We start from the raw sequence: 19,318 nt of genomic DNA, 5'->3' as shown, positions 1-19,318 counted from the left end.
TCCTCCTGGCTGTCCTGAAACTCCCTCTGTAGACCAGGCTAGCCTTGAATTCACAGAGATCTCCCTGTCTCTGCCTCCCAAGTGTTGGGATCAAAAGCAGGCACTACCTTGCCCAGATGTCTATCTGTATTAACCATGTAGTTGTCATGACTACTGTGCTCTCAAGTGGTCCCCTTACATTTGCATACCCCATTTATCCTACCTTTTAAGTATGGCTGGAACTCCATTGTCTTTGTGCCAGCATCCTTTACTTATCCCTGAGTGAAGAACAAGGTATGGCGAAGAAAGAAACTTACTCTTGTGCTTGGGCACTGCTAGGTAGCAACATACACTGACTGGCACAATGTGGGAGTACAGCCCATCTCTACTATCAAACAGTAAATGCTCAGAACAGAGTAAGGTCAGGAAAGCAGAGTTCTTGGAGCGTGAGTGTAGGAACAGGGCAACTGAGAAAGTTCTAGAATACTATGTATGGTGGTTTAAATAAGAATGGCCCCCATAGGCTCATATATTTGAATGATTAGTCATCAGGGAGTGACACTCTTTGAAAATGATTAGGAGGAGTGGCCTTGTTGGAGGAAGTGCATCCAACTAGGGGTGGGCTTTGAGGTTTCAAAGGCCCATGCCAGGCCCAGTCTCTCTCTCTTGGCCAGTGGTTCAGGATGTAGCTCTCAGCTACTCCTGTGGAGCCATGTTCTCTGCCATGATGATAATGGACTAAGCCTCTGAAACTGTAAGCCAGCACTGATGAAATGCTTTCTTTTATAAGAATTGCCTTGGCTGTGGTGTCTCTTAGCAGCACTAGAATAGTGTCTAAGATTCTCTGTATTCTCTCTTCTCATTGCCTGTCCTCTGTGCTCATTTGAAGATGATCAGCATCTTAGTGCCGAGAATGTCAAATTCTGGAGTTAAGAGCACATGCTATTTCGCCAAGGGACCTGAGTTCTAGCACCCACGTCTGGCAGCTCACAAACACCTATAACATCAGCCTTTTTGGGCACTAGCATGCACTCATGCTCACACACATGTGTGTGCACATAGAATATCAGTTTCTGACCGTGTTCCAGAGCTATATGGCATACTCCTTACAGTCTGTTCCTATCCTTTGATACTGACAAGGAAAAGAGCATGGTGTGTGTTAAGTGGTATGGGGAACTAGTATGATAGCCTATAATTTCAACACTTGGGAAACAGGCAGGAGTATTCTCAATTTCAGCTCATCTTGGGCTATACAGCAAGACCCACCAAAGTTAGTAAATAAATAAATAAGCAAAAATTGTCATTGGTGTCTTAGTTAGGTCTCTATTGCTATAATAAAGCACCATGATTAAAAATAACTTGGGGGAGGAAAGGGTTTATTTTCGCTTACATCATAGTTCATCAATGAAGAAAGTCAGAGCAAAAGTCTGGAGGCAGGCACTGAAGCAGAAGCTATGGAGAAAGGCTGCTTAGGGTCTTGCTCCCTATGGCTTGCTCAGACTGTTTTCTTATGTAACCCAGGACCACCAGCCCAGGGGTGGTCCCATCCACAGTGATCTAGGCTCTCCTACTTCAATCATAAACCAATAAGAGGCTCCAGTTCACAGTCCAATCGGCTGGTGGCATTTACTCAGTTGAGCTTCCCTCTTCTGAAATGACTCTAGCTTGTAGCAAGTTGATGAAACACTACCAGGTACACAGGCAATCCATCAGAGGTAAATCTGGTTGGTTGTGGTAGGGGCTGAAGTAGCAACAGCTGGAGTGGGGGTGGTAAGTCAGACCCAGAAGTCTACTACAGGATGAAGCCCAGCATTAGCTAGCACTGAAGCAGGAACTCAGGCACTAGAGCAGAGGTTCTCAACCTAGGGTCATGACCCCTCTGGCAAACCTCTAGCTCCAAAAATATTTACATTATGGTTCAGAACAGTAGCAAAGTTATAATTGTGAAGTAGCAATGACATTAATTTATGGTTGGGGGTCACCACAGCATGAGAAACTGTACTAAGGAGTTACAGCATTAAGAAGGTTGAGAGCCACTGCACTAAAGTGAGACAGGGTCCTATTTCTAGACTGAGAAACTAGCTAAGAGTAAGACCAAAAGGTCCCAGAAAACAGTCTTTAGATATTCAGCTCATTCATGGGGCCATTGATCAGATTGATCTAATAGCTGTCACAGTATCCTTCAACCAAGGCCTCTTAAATCCATTGTGAGCAAGGGCAGGGCTGACCATGGTATCTGGGAAAAGAATGGGGCCAGTGTGACCCAGTGGAGGCAGGCTGTCCTCTGGGGAAGATGTTTGTGGGATGGTCTGAGGGAGCGTAGTTAAGAACATTTGCTCTGGAGTAGGATGCTATGTGGCTTTGGGCAATGTTAAGATTGGTGCTCTGGGTTTTGGTTTTCACGTCTGAAATCTGAGGATAAGAATGACTCTCACGTAGACTTGTAAATACTTTATATGGTGTGCGAGATATGACAAATGATCAATGAATGGTAGTTTTTAACTACAGCTATCATTATCAAGCTGGGAAGAAACACTGTTGTGAGGAAGATAGGGGATGGTGACTTAGCCATCGATGACACCGGGAATAACAAGCAATATATAATTTCTTCCTCTGGCTTCCACTAATATATGGCTGTTTGGCATGAGTGTGTAGGGCTGCTTTGATTGGCAGATGCCTTGGTATACATCTCACTAGAGTCACTGTTTTGAGTATCTTTCTCATAGAACCAGTCAGGATAATCCAGGTTACGCTGCAGTAACAAAGGACTCCCAAACTACTGTGGCTTAACACACAAAGGTTTACGTATTGGATCTCACGACATGGCTACTTGGGATTGGCAGGAAGCCCACAACATCTTTCTTATTCTAGAGCTGAGGCTGATGGGACATCTCCTGTGTGAAACATGGCAAAAGCAAAGTCAGGAATGACCTCTTGCTGCTCACAAAGCTTCCATCTAGAAGGGTCTGCTGGTCAAAGAAAGCTCCTGGGTCAGTCATGTCAAGGGGATAGGCAAGTGTCCCTGGAAGAGGAACTGAAACCATTCACTGCGCAGATTTCCTAGTGTATTTCTCAGGGAGAATAGGCTCACTCTGTTTCGGGGGGAGTACTCATGCCCCCTTCTCCCTGCAATTTCCCCCTGATTCTCAGAACAAATGTAAGCTCTGTGGCCACTCAGATGAGCACATGATCGAGGTAGGAAAATCCCGGTGGTCCATCACTCAGTCTGGGTTCAAGGGATGGCCATATGAGCAGCTGGGTTTCTTCCTGGTAGTGATGGAGGAGGAAAGTGTGGTTTTTCTCAGAATATGGAGTTGGGAGGATGGATGGATGCCCTCAGCCATGCACTCCGTGCCTTGACAGTTAAGCAGAGCTGGAAGACACAACTAGTGAATGGAGCAGAGGCAGAGCCCCATTAAGGTCATCTGGTTTCCAAGGCTGGCTTTCCCACTGCCCTTTGGGTTTGGCTTGGTCCTAGGCCTATCTGTCTTCACTTCCATGTTTTCTCTCTCTCTCTTTTTTCCTTTCCTGATTGGCTCCATATGCAGAGAGGCTGGCCCAGGTTTCTGGCTTTTCCCAGACTGCTTTTTCAGCCTGCTTATGGTGCTTTGGCCAATGGAAGACCCTTGCTGGATGCAGAGGGGCAAGGGAGGGGAGAAGAATATGACCTCTTGTTGTTTCTGCCCTGGGTGGTTTCTCCTGTGGCACAGGGGTAGCCCCGCTGATTCCAGTTTCTCTCGGCCACACCTGGCCAGGTGTTGGTTTCCATGCCTTAATATCTTCCTGGTTTCTCAGACTTTCCTTCTTAACTGCTTTCCCTGGCATGTCTGTGTTACCTGCCCATATCTCACCCCCTCATTTAGCTGTGTACTTGCTTTCCTGCACTGAATGGCCTCTGCTGTAAGGATCTGAAGCACGTCTATTTTCCATGGTTATGACTTCACTCGTCAACCGCTGTTTGGCGAGAGAAGCCAGCATATTTCCTCCTTGGCTTAAGCCTCTGTCGCTCACAGCACAGTGAATCGGCGTGAATGCAGTGGTCAGTGGAAACCCGAAGCCCCTAGTCCTGAGCACTGACTTGATGTCAGGCTCTGTTTCCCTCATAACAGAGTCCTTGATGACTTCCATTCCACAGGGGGGCAAACAGACAGACAGACATGGCCTTTTCTTGCTCTCAGTCAGGCTTTTCTTTGAAAAAAGTGTGTGCGTGTGTAAGTATATGAGTGTATATGTGTCTGTGACTGAAGTGTGTCTGAGTATGTGTGTTTGTGTACATGTGCATACATGTGTGTGTGTATATGTATGTATGTGTGTATCTGAGTTTATATGTGTCTGTGACTGTCTGTGTACGTGTTTGTGTGAATGTGTGTATATGTGTGTGTATCAGTGTTTATGTGTCTGTGACTGTGTCTGTGTATGTGTGTGCATGTTGAGTGTATATGTGTCTGTGACTGTGTCTGTGTATGTGTATACATGTGTGTATATGTGTCTGTGATTGAGTGTGTCTGTATGTTTGTGTGCATGTGTGTATGTGTGTACATGTGTATATATGTGTGTATGTGTTTATATGTATATATGTGTGTGTATATGTATGTTTGTGTGTGTATGTATAAGTGTATATGTGCCTGTGATTGAGTGTGTCTGTGTACGTGTGTCTGTGTGTATGTATGAGTGTATATGTGCCTGTGATTGTGTCTGTATGTGTGCATATGTGTGTGTGTGTATGTATGTATGTATATATGTATGTGTGTATGTATGAGTGTATATGTGTCTGTGATTGAGTGTATTTGTGTACGTGTGTGTGTGTGTGTGTACTGAGTTCATTTGTGCCCAGGGGCCTCAGAAGAGGGCATCAATTTCCCTGGAGCTGGAGTTACAGGAGGATATAAGGTTGGGTGCTGAGAGTGCTGAGAATCAAACTTGGGTCCTCCGGGAGAGCAGCAAGAGCTCTTAACCACTGAGCCATCTCTACAGCTCAGGTTTCTTTTCTTGAAGTGGAAATTGACTCAGGTAAGAGGATTCCCACAGGTGTGGCTCAGGGGTGCCAAGTGGAGAGAGGAGATGAGGACTGAGAAAGGCTGTGTACACACAGCCCTGCGACATGACAGCCCTGCAACATGGCCTCCATGGCGAGCATGGATCTCCCAGTCAGGCTTGTCATGAAGGAAGCAAGCCATGGAGATGAGCTACAGGCATCTCTCTCGCTGTGGTCCAAGTCTAGTCCTCACTGCTAATTGCTCCACATTTTGCTAAAGGTGGTAAATAGGGATAATTCCCATGTCCTTAGAGACCCAGGCACCATTCAGTATTCATGGCAAATATATCACTGAGCTTCATAAGAGAATCATTTTAAAACAAAGCTTGGTCAGCTGTTTAATAATTTACTGATAGTGACAGCAGGGAGAATATCTAATAACCAGTGAGATTGGCTTTCAAATAGGAAATAAATTCCGTTGCAAAGAGTTAGAGGAGGGAAGGGAAGGGGGTGGGGCGGGGCGCATGATTAGCTGTGAGGAAATATTTAACGTTTCTCGATTGCGGATTGTGTTTGGAATCCTATCAGGACACAGACACGCGACCGTGAAGAGGCTACACAGTTTCATGCATTTCATTTTAAGACATGGGTGGGGGCACTGATGGCCTTCTCACAGAAAATGAGAATTAGACAGATGGACAATCCAGGCTCCAGACAGAGAGACTGACCTCATCAGGCCCTGGGGTGGCATTGACCCTTGTCAATTTGGGGACCTTCTTTTGGTACTGGGTGCTTTCTGTGATCATGAGTACATCTCGGTTGTCTGTGGGGCAGGTGAGTGTTGCTAAAATTCTTTCCCCGGGGGAAAGGCACACAGCAGCCACCTTCTTCTCCTAAAGTCTCGACAACAACCCAGGGCATGGTTCCACCAAATTTCACCCCACGGCAAACAAACTTATTGGGCTTCTGTAGAGAAGGGGTTATGCACAGGAATGTGGGTGATCCCAGAGCAGATGGATCAGGAAGTTTAAACCAAGAATAGATATAGATCCCCAAGGCTGCATAGATAGAGCCCCTTTCCCCTGGTCTCTAGCCTGCTTTGAGGTTTCATGAACTTAAGGCTCAATTGCATACAAATGGTTGGAAGGGGCCGGAAGCTCCGGTGAGAGTCCAGTCACTCTGCCCTCTCCTCCTTCAGTGAGAATGTCAGCAGTCCACAAGCCCAGGGGTGGGGAATCTCTGCAAGCAGACACTGCTGTTCTTATAAAGATGATGGTTAACTGGGTCAGAGGACAGTACTGTGCATCACTGAGGGCAGAGACATCCAGAAAACAAGGACTTAGGAAAAAAAAATCAGTCCAAGCTATGGCAGCACATTCTCCTGCTCTGGGAAAAAGGGCGCCCACCACTTAGTGCAGAGGTTCTGGCTGCCATCGAAGTTGGATACTATTTGTTTTTACATATTTCTGGGTTCTCTAGAAATGTCTGTAAAATGAAAAAGAGGTTGAGATGGATGGGCTCTGAGATCCCTTCTGATCAGACATGCCTGGCCCATGATTGGGATATGCAATCCCAGTGACTTAAAGGTACAAGATCTGCTGAATGGAAAATAAAACTTAAAACTGGCATCAGCCCCTAGCCATTGAATGCCTTGTGCCTCAGTTCCCCAGCAGGTGAATTATGGGAAGAGCACATGGCTCAGAAGGACACAGGAACTCCTAACTACCAACAGCTCAGGAGGGGAAGCAGAACCAACATGAAGAGCCAGGAGATGATCCATCTTCAGGCTTCAGCGGCAGAGGGTGATTATAGTGTTTTCAGTAAAGGAATATTACACATCCCTGAAAAGTTCACTCAGAGCACAGAGTTCCTTGTCTTCAAGCTGGACACTGAGTATGCCACTCTGGGGACAGGCTTGCAGATAAGGCAGCTCATCTCTGTGTTTCCAGGTGGCCGTTTTATATGCCAAGTTTTATATGCCAAGTTTACAACCTCAGTTTTTCACATCCGTTTTAACCAGTTGTCTTTAGTTATTACCATTTTTTAAAAAGCTTTTTGAATAATGATTTGTCACCAGCTTATGTGACAGGAGAATGGCTTGTCTGAATGTGTGGAGCCTGGCCTGTGACACTAGTTAGCCTTTTCTATGTGCTTGAGAGTTCTCCACCTTTCTCCGAGCTGGGCCACATGGTCAGGTGATAGATTCACTGCCAGCTTTCTGCGTGAAATGTATTTCTACATAGCACAATAAAATAGTTCTTAAGGAAAAAAATTGTTTCCTGGAACATAAGAATCGTATTTATTCTTTTGAGTTCGCTGTGGAATCGCTGGCTGGTTGAAAACATTTTTTAAAAGAGAGCATCCATGGCTTAGGTAGAGAGGAAAAGGAGGCTGTGGAGAAATCCTGTGGTCTTGGCGGGCATGGAGTTTGGGGTGAATGTTAAATGGAGAAGAGGAGAACGAGGGTGCAGACCTTGGCTAGCTGACTACATGTTTTGACCACATACTACAGGGGCTTATGACTTGTGAGATAAAGCGACAGTACCGGATTGTCTTGGAGAAAAATATCCTCCCTGCTCCGGTCAGTCTTGTGGACGTAGTCATTATAGAGGCTGTCTACGGTATCCAGAGGTGGGCAATTACTTAGGTTGGCTGGCTACCGTGTGCCCTTCCCCCTCTTTTGGCAAATTCATCTGTTTGGGAAGTAGAGAGTGAAGCGAATCAGCCAATTAGTGTCTTCATTGGGTCTGTTTATTGGATAGAGTTTGAGATAATAGTACAGGAAGTTTTACTGTGTGTGTGTGTGTGTGTGTGTGTGTGTGTGTTGTGTGTAGGTGTTGATCCTCTGATGCTACCATTTCGTTGTTGTTGTTAGAGTCTCTCATTGTCCTGAGAACTCATCAAGGAGGCTAGGCTGGCTGGCTGGTCAATAAACTTTAGTGATCCATGCTTTTGCCTTCAGTGTTGGGATTACAAGAGTGTGCCATCGCTTCTGCCTTTTCATTTCATTTTTAGTTATTATTATTATTATTATTATTATTATTATTATTATTTTGTTAGTGTGTATTGCGTACTTGAGGACAAATTTGTGTACAGTCAGTTCTTTCCACCTTTCTATGGGTTCTTCAGATCAGATTCGGGTCTCTGGGCTTGCAAGGCAAAGTGCCCTTAGCCTCTGAGCCTTTGTGCCAGCCCCAACATCTGGCTTTGCTTTTCTAAGAGTGGATTCTGCACATGGAACTCAGGTCCCCACCACCGGAGTCATCTTTTCCATCTCTGGGAGGTCTCATTTAGTGATGAGGGTAAAGACTGTATTCACAAAGGCCATTGTCCAGGTTCTCTAACTACTCACACAGAGAAGGAGAGCTAAGACACAGAGAGGAAAGGTGAGAAATAAAAGGGAGGGTGGGGAAAAGGGAGAGGAAAACGCCACAGTGGGAGAAGACTCCGCATCCTGGGAAGGCAGGCTACCAAAGGCTCTGAGCCCTTCATCATGGCTGCTCTCTGAGAGGTGCTTCTGGCAGTATGACTGCAGTAAAATCTTTGCTGGGTCTCTGTCAACCTGAAGAGCAGAGCCATCCTCCTATGTCCTTTAATGAGAGTTTCCTGGGCCTAGCCTGACACATAGGACAAATATCTAGACTTTTCCCTGAAGTCCTGGGTTTGTGACCATGAGGTAAGATTTGGAACATCTGGACAGTGTCGCCCTGGACCTTCTCAGTGTGCACACTCGAGACCCTGACTATGGGTCTTTTATGGTGAGTTGGCTTCCTTGCAGATCTATAAACGGGCATGGATACTCTTGTTTGGGAATAACATCCTAAATGTATATGAACTTGGCTGGTAAACTTGGCTGTGGTCATAGCAACATTTATTGAGTGTTAGTTGGGAATTGGCTTTGGAGACTCGAGGGTGTGAGAGACATACCATAGCATTCTCAATACTGTAGAAATGGGAGACCTACAAATGAAATGAAGGGAAATTCAGACAGCTTAGCCCATGGACAATGCCCCAAATTAATCCTTGAAGAGGTTGTATGCCCAGATAAGGAATTTGACTCTGGCATGCCAGAAAGAGTGGGCTGCACAGGCAAAGGCCCAGAGGGAGGTGATGGGAATTTGTCTGGAGCAGCTTGGACTAAAGGACATGTTTGAACAAGGGATAGAGCAAATAAAACCAAGGCATAGGCAAGCATCAGGAAAAGCCTTCAGTACATCCTGGAACATTGAACACATACTCTTTCAGGTCTCTGAGCATTTGCCTAGGCTATTCCAGTACCCTGAATGTTCTCCCTTCTCTACTTGACAAAGACTTCCCTGGGGGGGAGGCTGTTAGGGAGGGGAGGGCTCAGGCAAGCTGCCCAGCCACTGGAGGGTCCAGTTGGCTGTAGTTAGTGGACTTCATGCTGTAGGCAGTAGGGCAGTAGTGTGGGTTCTCAGCTGGTGAGTGACCACTTGTGGAGAGTCTTCTACACTTCCATCATGGTTGTGAGAAGGGTTGGGCAGGATACAAACAGAAGCAACCAGGAGCTACAGTTGGAGTTTAGTGGACAGACAGGAGTAACAGGTTCAGGTTTTTATTGTAATGAGTTCTATCAGTACCTGAAATCTTCTGGGATCCAGATTTGTAGTAAGGGTTTTATAGAAGGGCTGAGAATCCTGAGAGACTTTAGGGCTCTAAAAGGTACTTAGCCAGGTAGTGGTGGAACACACCTCTAATTCCAGAACTCAGGAGGCAGAGGCAGGTAGACCTTTTGAGTTCAAGGCCAGTCTGGTCTACAGAGTAAGTTCCAGGATAGCCAGGGCTTCCCAGAGACTGTCTTGAAAAAACCAACCAACCAGTAGTCAATCAATAAATAGGCTGCCATGTGAACTGTGCTTCGCCCCCCTCCACCCCAATTCTATCAGGAAAGCCACTTGGTTGGAAGCAAGACCCAGGAATGAACACTACCCTTCCCCCAGTGTGTTGTATGGTCTCTCAGCCCGAGCTGAGGATGGGGTCACCTGTGGGTGGGGATATGCCCCATTGTCCAGCAGTGTCCAGGCGAATGTGAGTGGCAAGCCTCCAGGCTCATCTCTGCGTTTCCCTTTTAATTAAGAGAGGCAGCTGTTTCATAGACTCCCCTTGGGCAAGATGCAGAGATGCGGTCCGAGCTGTAGATTCAGGATGCTCAGGTCTACTTGCCAAGGGTCTGGACCACGCACTGATGTTTTGGCTCTACGAGAAGGCAGCTGGCTCTTTATGCTAAGCTGCCATCCAGGTGTCTAGGAGAGCTGGCCTAGGAGTCAAGTTTGGGGTAGGTTAGTGAATCTTAGACTTGGAGAAGGAAGAAAGGCCAGGGAACCAGCTCTTGAGTGGGCCAGACCCTATGCTAGGTGTGTTTACATTCATTACTTACCTAATTCTCACATCAGCTCAGTGAGGTGAGAATAATCACTCCAATTTCACAGATGGGGAAACAGATTTGGAGAGGGAAAGTGCCTGCCTTGTGGTGGCTTGGATAGTGAATGGAGGTGTGAGGAAGGGCAGATGCTGAGACCTCCTGGTTGAGGGGGGTCACTGAAATGCACCAAGGAGCCAGGTGGGCAGGCCTGGGGCTGGGGACAAAGGTAGGGGGTGTATAGACTTGGGAATAGCTCACCTGGAGCCCATCCAACCTCGGGAAGAAGTCTGAATGGTTTTAGTTCAGGCTGCCTGTTCTTAAGGAGAAGAAATCTAGGTAGGAGAAGGTCACACTGCAGCAGCAGGGTTAGATGGGCATAGGGGAAATCTTTCTAGTCACAGGGGCCTCCAGCTAAAGATGGATTTCTTTATAAAGGCCTTCTCTTAGACAGCAAGGTGATCGGCTGATCCAAGCCTTTAAAGAACCAAAAGGCTGGGTCAGAAGGTCACACTTGAAGCAGACTTATGAGTTCTGAGTTGCAGTTGGGTTATTTATATTTGGTTTTGACAGACAGCATTAATGCATATTAATATCCCTACCATCAAAACACGACTCAAGCCAGAACTCCTGGCTCTGAGTTTGTACTGTGTGCACGGTGACTCTGCTAATAGAAAGGTTAACTTGTATTTCTGAATTATTGATGGTTGCTTGTTACTAATTTTTTTTTCCTCAGAAAGGAGGAAATTATTAATGAAGAGATCATTGCCAATGTGTCTGACATCTATTAATGGTTTCATCTTGCAACCAGATTAAAAGAGACAGCTGGTCCATGAATTTATGTGTGGAGGCAGCTCCAAATACGCTGACAGCTCCTCAGGAGGGTGGGACCTGCAGTGGTGGAGCCTGGGCATCCACGTGGGCATCTCTTGGTTGGCACGGCTCTGTGTTAGGGCTGTCAGAGGTTTCATTATAGAAAGAGCAAGCAGCGTATGGCCTCGCTGCCTCTGACATTGTTTCAAAGCCTTCCATCACCCATGAAAGCCCACAAGCATCCTAGCTGTGCCAGTTCGTGGCACCTCCTTCAGGAGTGTGTTATAACGTGGGTTCCAAACTCGAGCTCCTATCGGAATCACCTGGCAAGGCTGTCTAACTCCAAGATTTCCGGGTTCTACCTCCAGTGTTTCCATAGGGTTAGGGTGGGTCCTGAAAACTTGTATTGAAACATGTTCACAGGAGAGAGGGAGAGGAGGTGGGGGAGGGGGAGGGAGAGAAGTTCTCCTGGTCCAGATACCCCATTTGCAAGTGAGTTTCAGGTCAGTGGTTGTCAGACCGTCCTAGGAGACTTTTACCTAAAAAGAGGTCACACTTTGTCCATGAACTAAAGACTTTAATATCGTGGCTGCCTATGCAGATTAGGAGCAGGCAAAGATAACGTGCCAAATAAATGAATCTGCGTGCTAATAAAGCTTTATTAACAAAATCAAGCAGTGGGCTGGATGTGAGTCATGGCCTATGGTTTGGTCACCTCTGCTGTACAAACAGTGTTAACAGATGTTTATATGAAAAAGTATCCATGTGTCAAGGTCCATGTATGGCTGTGGCACAATAAAACTGTATAATACAGACAATGGGTCAGACTTTGGAGAGGCGCGGCAACCGTGGCCATAGCAGTGTTAGTAGAGGTTTCTATAGCTGTGGCATTCGGCTGCTACTCAACATCTGTGGCCTCTGAACACTTGAAGTACTGCTAGACACAGACTGAAATGATGGATTATAAGCTATGTAGCAAGTGAATCCTTGGGTCCCAGAAAGAAGAGTGCAGCTACCCACAGCATGGGTGGGGACACAGCATCTCTTCACACAGGCCTTTGTTTTCCCTGAGTCTCCTTCTCCTTATATATAAGATGGGGGTTAATCAAGGACCACACCGCTGGCCTTTCTACACAGGTAGATGAGGCACTTTGCCCTTGAGTGTCTTTTCCTGGTCGCTGACAGGTTGGGAAACACTGGGACAGAAGGAGTCTGGAGATGAGGCCTGTCTTTGTGTGCTTTTCTGTCCTCTCTTTGTACATGCTTCCTCCCAGAGGGCATAGGTCACACCTGTTGCTCAGGCTGCAGTCTCAGCCTCTTGGACTCATACTCACTGTGAGCACAGCAGGTGTCGCTCACTGAGGGTACATCCCATTTTCCACTTCCTTGAAAACTGCCCAGATAGAGAGACAACATCTGAATTCTCCTGTGTTGATCCCTACTAGGGTTGGAAGGGAAGTCACCATGCAGATAGGAAAACTAAGGCTTCTAAAGGTTTGCCAAGCATCCCACAGGGTAAATGGAATACTGGCCCAGAGGATGAGAGAGGGAGGAGAGAGAGGGAGAAGAGAGAGGGAGGGGGAGGGAGGCCTGCTGGTCCAGCAGCACTGGAGGAGCATGCTTGGTGGAGTACTCACTCCCTCTAGCTATCACAGGACACCCCCTGGGCTCTACCTTCATTTAGCACTGATACAGAGCCTGCCCTGCACTAGGAGCCAAGAGGAAGGCACACTCCCACTGGGCAGGTGGATGGAGTCAAATGGCTGTTTCTCTTCTCTAACCAGATCNCCCCCCCCCCCCAGCTGCTCATGCAGGAAGTAAGGAATTGACCCTGGAGCTCTCTGAACCCTGGCCTTCTGAGAGGGTGGTTTTAGCTGGTTCTGAGAAGATCTTTAGGGCATTACTGATCTTGTGGGACCCACCCTCCTCCTTCCTTAAAGCTCCCCTGCCCTCAGCCCTGGGTGAAGTGTCCAGATGCATTGTGGGAACTGTCTCCTAGGACAGACAAGTGGAGAGATAGCATCTCCTAGGTGATGCACCTAGGGGGCCTTGACAACAGGTTTGCTGGCCAAATGCCTCAAAGAGAAACTTAAGTGAGTTTACCCGGGAGGGAGGGATGTGAGGTGGCCCTTCCAGGCAGAGGGAACTGGTCTGGTGCAGTGTGGCAGCTAGGCCAGATACCAAAGCTTACCAGTCAGTAGGTGGAGCACAGGGCCTGGGAACTACAGCTCCAGACCAAACCCAAGAGGGTGCTGGTTTGAGACCCTGCATCTGGGCAAGCAAGACCTGCTGCTGTGATCAGGTCACATTCTGCTAGTCGCTCACCAAGAAACAAGATGGCTTTCTTTGGGGCCATGTGATCCCCATTCGGGTTTTGGAACTTTGGCTACAGTGATAAATAACATCCTGTAGCATGGGCTCATGAGCTGAGGGATGGCAAGAGCCCAGAAGATGTCCTGAGAACCGCTATTTTATACTTAGAATTCCTGAGAGAGGGGATGGATGGGCAGGCACTCAGGGGAGCCCTGACAAGTTACACCAAACTACTTAGTGGCTTAGAGACCTCTTACTCCTCTCCTGGGTCAGAGCCTCACACCCCACCCCCAGTCTCCCATCAGCCAGGACAATCACAGCTGTGGGCTGGAGTCAGGTTTCTTCTCAGAGGCTGCACTCTAACTCATTAACTTAAGGCTAGGCCTGGATAGACTCGGGCTGGATCAAACAGTTGGGCAGTTTAGCTCTGAGCTGAAGGGATCTTCTATTCCTATTGTTCCCAGGGGGGCAATAATCCTGTGTCACCAGAGAACAGCCAAGGCTATGACTGCCCAGTCAAGTGCACTGTCAATATTAGTAAAAAATTTTAAGGACCTCCAAGGTAGCTTGCAAGAGGTCTAACTCCCAGGCTCCCCACCCCCACCCCCCAGACCACAAACCCTATTCCCTGGAGTGAGGGCTAAGCAGCAGGTTTTTTTTGTTTTTGTTTTTTTGCGGAGGGGGGGGTCCTTTCCCCTGGGAGAGTGCTTTGACGAGGGAAGTGTGGGAGATGCTTGGCCATGCAATGGGCTGGCCCCTGTGTTTATCTTGAGGAAAGTGGAGGCTGTGGAGGTGGAGGGAGGTCGTCCAGAGCCAGGTGGAAGCATTTGCCTGGAATTACAAGTGTGGGCTGAGAGAAATAAACGGGCTGGTGTTCAATAAAAACGTCCACCTCGGCAGAGCTGGGGTACCAGTGAGGCTCTGCCAAAGCAACTCCAACCCAGAGTCCCTGGTGCCCCACTTTTGGAGACTCTGGCTGTGTTTGACTTCCATATGACTCCTAATGGTCTGTCTGTCGGATTCAGTCCTTTGGGACTCTAACAAGGGAGTGGAATGGGGAGGGGGAAGCACTTTGTTAAACCGAAGGAGGTCTTTGGGCAGGCAGTAAAGTGTTTACAAAGTAGGAATCCCTTCAGCCTCTTTGGGTGTCCTTATCCACGGCCTTTATATACAAGGCTCACATCCCTCCCCTGGTGGCAGGCCTGTGGGCTGTGGCAGGCACTGCCCAGTGATCTATGTCTTTAGGCCTTCAGCCCCAACCAGGTCTTTGTTCAGACCAGGAAGCAAAAGGGGGAAAGCTCCATGATTCTATCTCCTAAGAAAGGGAGAACAGGGGAGGCAGCTAGAGAAAGGGGAGAGATTCCCACACCTGTGTGTGTAGGGCGGGGTTAGGGACAAGAGAAAGAGATGTGTTGTGATTAAGGTCGGCTGTGCTGGACCGCTGACTAGATGATAGGGGATGAGGAAAGAGAGGGAGGGAAAGGGAGAGAGAAGGAAAGAGAAAGGGAGAATATGAATATACGAGAGAATTTTAGGGTGTGCAGGAGACCCTTCAACAGCTGTCCCCAGCTTTGCGAAGCATCCCCCTCCCGCAATTCACAGCCCAGCAGCATCCCGAGTTGATCGGGCCTCTCCCTCCCCCTGCCTGCTCGCACTGCCCCCCACCCCAGTCACCTGTTCTCCCACCCTTACTTCAAAGGCTGTTCCAGGTTTCTCTCCTCCCCCCATCGCCTCGTACCTGCGCCCTCGCAGGGTAGCCTGAAAGCGATGTTCAGCTGGGTGGTGTGGCGCGGGGCGAAGAGGCGAATACCCCGCAGATCCTGTGTGTGCAAGAGCGATGTGTGTACGCGCTTGAGTGCGCGAGCGGCCCCGAGCCGGCCAGCCCGGGAGAGGGTGCGTGGGGGAGCCCGCGAGTGGCAGCCGCGGGCGTGTGCCAGGCGCGGGCGGGCGTGCGCGCGAGGGTGTGTGTGCGTGGCCGAGGCGGAGCGCCCGGGCGGGCGGCGGCGACGGCGGCGGCGTTAGGACTCTGGGGACACCGCCCCCCGGCCCCCGCGTCCCGCCCCCGCCCAGCCTCGCGCCTCAGTTCGCGCCGCGCCTGGGCTCGGAGCGCAGCGGCGCCGGCTCCCGCAGCCGGAGAGGAGCCAGCCCCGGGAGCCCAGCGGCGCGCACTGCCTGCAGCCGCGCTGGCGATGCGGGGCCGCCCCGCGCCCGCCCGAGTCCCGGCCCCGGCGCCCTCGGGAAGGGGCTGAGCCGCCCGCCGCCCGGATGGGGAGCCTTGGCGCGCTCGCCCTCTGCCTGCTCCGGCTCCTGCTCCTGGGGCTGCAGCGGCCGCCGTTGCCCGGCGCCGGAGCGCAGAGCGCCGCAGGTGAGTGCGCCTGCCGGGCTCCCCGGGCCCCCTCGCTCTCTCCAGCCCTGGGAGGAGAAAGTTGGGTCCCGTGGCCAGGGGATGCCGGGGCCCGGTGGGAGTCCCGTCCCAGCCTCGGGACGCAGCTGCTGTGTCCAGGCGTGCCCAGTCCCGCTCCAGGTCCCCCCCGTGGCCCCTCGTCGCTTTACTTTCCTGCCGCTTCCCCCCACCCCCGGGCGGGAGTAACTTTGCGCGGCTGTTGCGAATATTTCCACTTGCTGCCTCCCACTTGTCGGAACCTGTCACTCGAGTGTTTCGGGGTGGAGGGAGGAGGCGCCGCTTCTCGCCCGGCGCGGAGCACTGTCACCCGGGCAGCTTCCTGGGCTGCGCGCTCTTGGAGTGGGGAGCACAGGTCCCTAGCAGGCCCAGGCTGCCAGGGCGGTGGCTTTTCCTTTCTCCTGGGAGACACTGAAGATCATCCAGTGTTGTTCTAAACACGCCGCTCCCCTTAGCGAGCCCTTAGCCGCTGGGACTTCTCATGGGAGTGTTCTTGTGAATGACCAACTCGGCTAAAATAAACCTTCACCTCACCTCGTGGCTCTGTCCAGAGTAATGGGTACCCTGCTAAGGCCCTTTAAGTGCAGTGGCTTTGATCAGTGAGCTAGTGGGCTTCTGAAAACTTCGGGACACTCGTCTTTCTCGGCTTGCCCATGGGCAGGTAGCTAGTTCCCCAGAGTGTGTCTAGTGTCTTCTTAGTGGCGATTGAGCTGAAGAGACCACTCCCGAGGGTCTCTCTCATCACTAAAACCCCACTGGTAGGGCTTCCTTCTCTGAGTCCCTTAAAGAGGGAAGGAGAAGTGGGGAGGGATACCTCCAAGTTCAAAATCACCTCGAAGTTTCTTAGCACCTTTGGTTTCGGAATGACCACACTGAGCTGGTGTCGCTGGGTCGGGGTGGGGGTGGGGGCACGTTGAGGCATGTCAGCGGAACTTAGGAAAGGGCTCCTTTTGGATTGCTAAGCAACAGCTGTGCTCACATAAGAAATCAGGGGAGGAAGAAAGGGAAAGAAAGGCAGTGAGCCTGATGGAAGTCTCTAAACAGGCTGCTTTTGAGAGGAAGAACCGCTGGAGTGACATTCCGTTAGAAATGTCTTAGGTTTTCTTCCCTGACTTGATGTTAAAATGGAAACTGGACACAGGATGTATGGGAAGGAACAGCTTGTTTTCGTGCCAGGGAAGTTGAGCAAGGAGGACACTCTTTTTGAGGTGTCTGAAGCTGAAAGGCTGGGACAAGAGGGGGAGAAAAGAGACGGCCGCAACATCATTCTGAAGATGCTTCAAGGCTCTTGTTTCCCTTGCTTTGGTGTCTGCGTTAGGTGTGTGTTGTGTCAGGAAGCTGGCAGGAGGATGCTTGAGGCAGTCCTGGGGACCCGGGTATGACTTATGATTCTAATCTTTACTGTTTTCTAAGGCTTGGCGGGACATTCATACATTAATAGTACTCACGTTCCCGCAGCAGAAACCGGATCAAACACGTCCCACAGACCTTTTGGGGGGTAGCAGCTGTAAACCCAGAACCTGCTCCATCCAGAAAGCTGTCCAGGGCTGAAACGCACGCCGGTTCCGCATGTTCCCGCAAGGTGGCGCTCGCTCACAGCTGTTAAATGCAAATCGAGCCGCTTTCATCTCAGGGATAGAACTTCGGTTCAATTTTTAAATGAGTAATGTGTTTATTCAGCAGCCTTTTGTTAAAACATTTAGAGAAGTGTGAGGAGGAAGCACCTTTTCTTTGTTTGCTGCTCGGAACACACGGGGAAGAAAAGCAATCCTGGAGTACAGTTTGGGAAGAAATTGACTGCGAAGGCGCCATATGTTTCCTTTGGTTCTACCTGGGCCCATAGCTTTTGCAAAGCTACAATAGCATATATTTAGCAAGCGGCTGCGTTGTTCCCGGGCTCCTTAAAGGAGTAGGATTAGCTTGTCTTGGTGACTTGGTGCGTTCTAAGCTCCGCTCATTTATAGAAATGGGCATCTTTTTTTTTTTTTTTTTCTATACCTAGCTCATTATCGCTCTACTTTAATGCTAACTAGATCGTTTAAACTGGATTCTTCCGGGGCTTTCCTTATGAACATCTGTAATTGTCGACGCGTTAATCCTGCAACTGTTGACTTGTTAAAACGGACTTCTCTTCTTATTTTATTCCTCATTGTGGTATTGTCGGAATCCAAATTTGTTATAAGTATGATTATAGTTTGGGTCTCTTTTGAAATATCTTATTTTAAACTTTCTGAAAGTCTGAGTAAATAATGCATTTTAAAACTCAGTAGTGTGTTCTCCATATTCCTTTGATCTGAAGATTCCCCGGTCTCGGAAGCAATTTCAATTTGTGATCTTACATCTAGGACATTGAGGGCTGATGGGCTTTGCTGTGACTGTTGGTTACAGTGTCCAAAAGTCGGAGTCAGAAGCTGTCATCAAAGGCAATTTCCCCCTTCCTTACTCTACCGTGTGTTTCATGAGCCACCACATTTTTTTTTTTTTTTTTTGGCGAGGGATTATAGTAAAAGAAAAAAAATGCTTTGATAATAGTTGGTAAACAGAACACATAATTTGGGAATGAGGGAAGGCTATGGCTACGTAATTAGATACGGGATAATTAGTCTATTTATCAGTGGGTTTCAGTATTACAAGTTAAAGCCAAATCTTGACAGGGACCGACTCCGGGTGGCAGTTGTAAGCAATGTAGTCATTTAACTCAATAATTGCTGCCAGATACCTCTGGGGAGCTGTTCCCAGTACAGTTGCGTTTTACTTTCTGTCCCGGATTGCTTGATTTGTTTCCTAATAACAGAACAATTAATGTGGAAACCTGGCTTTGATTCTGTTCCAGCAACAACAACAAACATGAAATAAATACAGACCTCCTTCTTGGGTTACAGTCTGTATCCTTCTCTTCTGTCTCAGTTCCTTCTTGTTTATCCTAAGCACATTTCCACAGGCTTCAGGCTGCCAGCAGAGATGGCTTCTCTTGTAGTGTTATAACTGTCACCTTACAGAGCCATGATCAGAGGATATTACAGCATCGTTCTCTTAAGCACGGGATACTCCCATGACTCTCTGACTGCGTGTTGCTGTGGAAACAAGAGCATTGCTATGTAGGCAGTGGTCCTTGATAAATATTTATCGATGGTGATGAAGAGATGGTGGAGCCTCACGGTAACCAGGATGGGGAAGGAGTATCGTGTTTGGGAGGCAGCGTGGCTTGGAGAAAAGCACTGGAGCCCAACATTCTTGGTTTGAATCTCACCGTCTGCCTTTGGTACTGGCTGTGCCACATTGGACAGGCTGTTTATCTTCTCCAACTTCCAGCTCTTATCTGCAAAGTGAGGGTAATTAGAGCTGCCTCGCTGGATTTTGTGAGGACTAAAGCAGAAGATGCATGCGAGAGAGAGAGAGAGAGAGAGAGAGAGAGAGAGAGAGAGAGAGAGAGAGAGAGAAGAAGAAGAAGAAGAAG

General features: G+C 48.8%; 1 protein-coding gene and 1 long non-coding RNA gene across 12 annotated transcripts in view; one reads left to right on the top strand and one right to left on the bottom strand.

Annotated features, from left to right (window-relative positions):
• Window positions 1–1,340: 1,340 nt before the first annotated feature.
• Window positions 1,341–15,462, bottom strand: LOC110290361. Its single transcript, XR_002377429.1, has 4 exons — window positions 15,199–15,462; window positions 14,830–14,905; window positions 9,958–10,232; window positions 1,341–2,873 (listed from the first exon to the last, which is right to left on the bottom strand). It is a non-coding gene; the product is annotated as an uncharacterized LOC110290361 (long non-coding RNA).
• A 21-nt stretch (window positions 15,463–15,483) lies between these two features.
• Ptprt (protein tyrosine phosphatase receptor type T) overlaps window positions 15,484–19,318 on the top strand; it is a 1,083,833-nt gene continuing 1,079,998 nt past the window's right edge. For 7 of the 11 annotated variants that reach the window (XM_029473987.1, XM_029473984.1, XM_029473986.1 and 4 more), the window contains exon 1: window positions 15,555–15,825. In XM_029473987.1, the coding sequence (XP_029329847.1) occupies window positions 15,726–15,825 (100 nt within the window). In that variant the 5' untranslated portion in view covers window positions 15,555–15,725. Of the gene's footprint in view, window positions 15,826–19,318 lie in introns of all 11 variants that reach the window. The other 4 variants (XM_021156881.1, XM_021156878.1, XM_021156880.1 and 1 more) reach the window with 1 other exon arrangement.

The sequence above is a fragment of the Mus caroli genome, chromosome 2 (assembly GCF_900094665.2).
Source record: "Mus caroli chromosome 2, CAROLI_EIJ_v1.1, whole genome shotgun sequence".
Taxonomy (NCBI): domain Eukaryota; kingdom Metazoa; phylum Chordata; class Mammalia; order Rodentia; family Muridae; genus Mus; species Mus caroli.
Note: the sequence above shows the minus strand (reverse complement) of the source record. Positions and strands in the feature narration are given on the sequence as shown.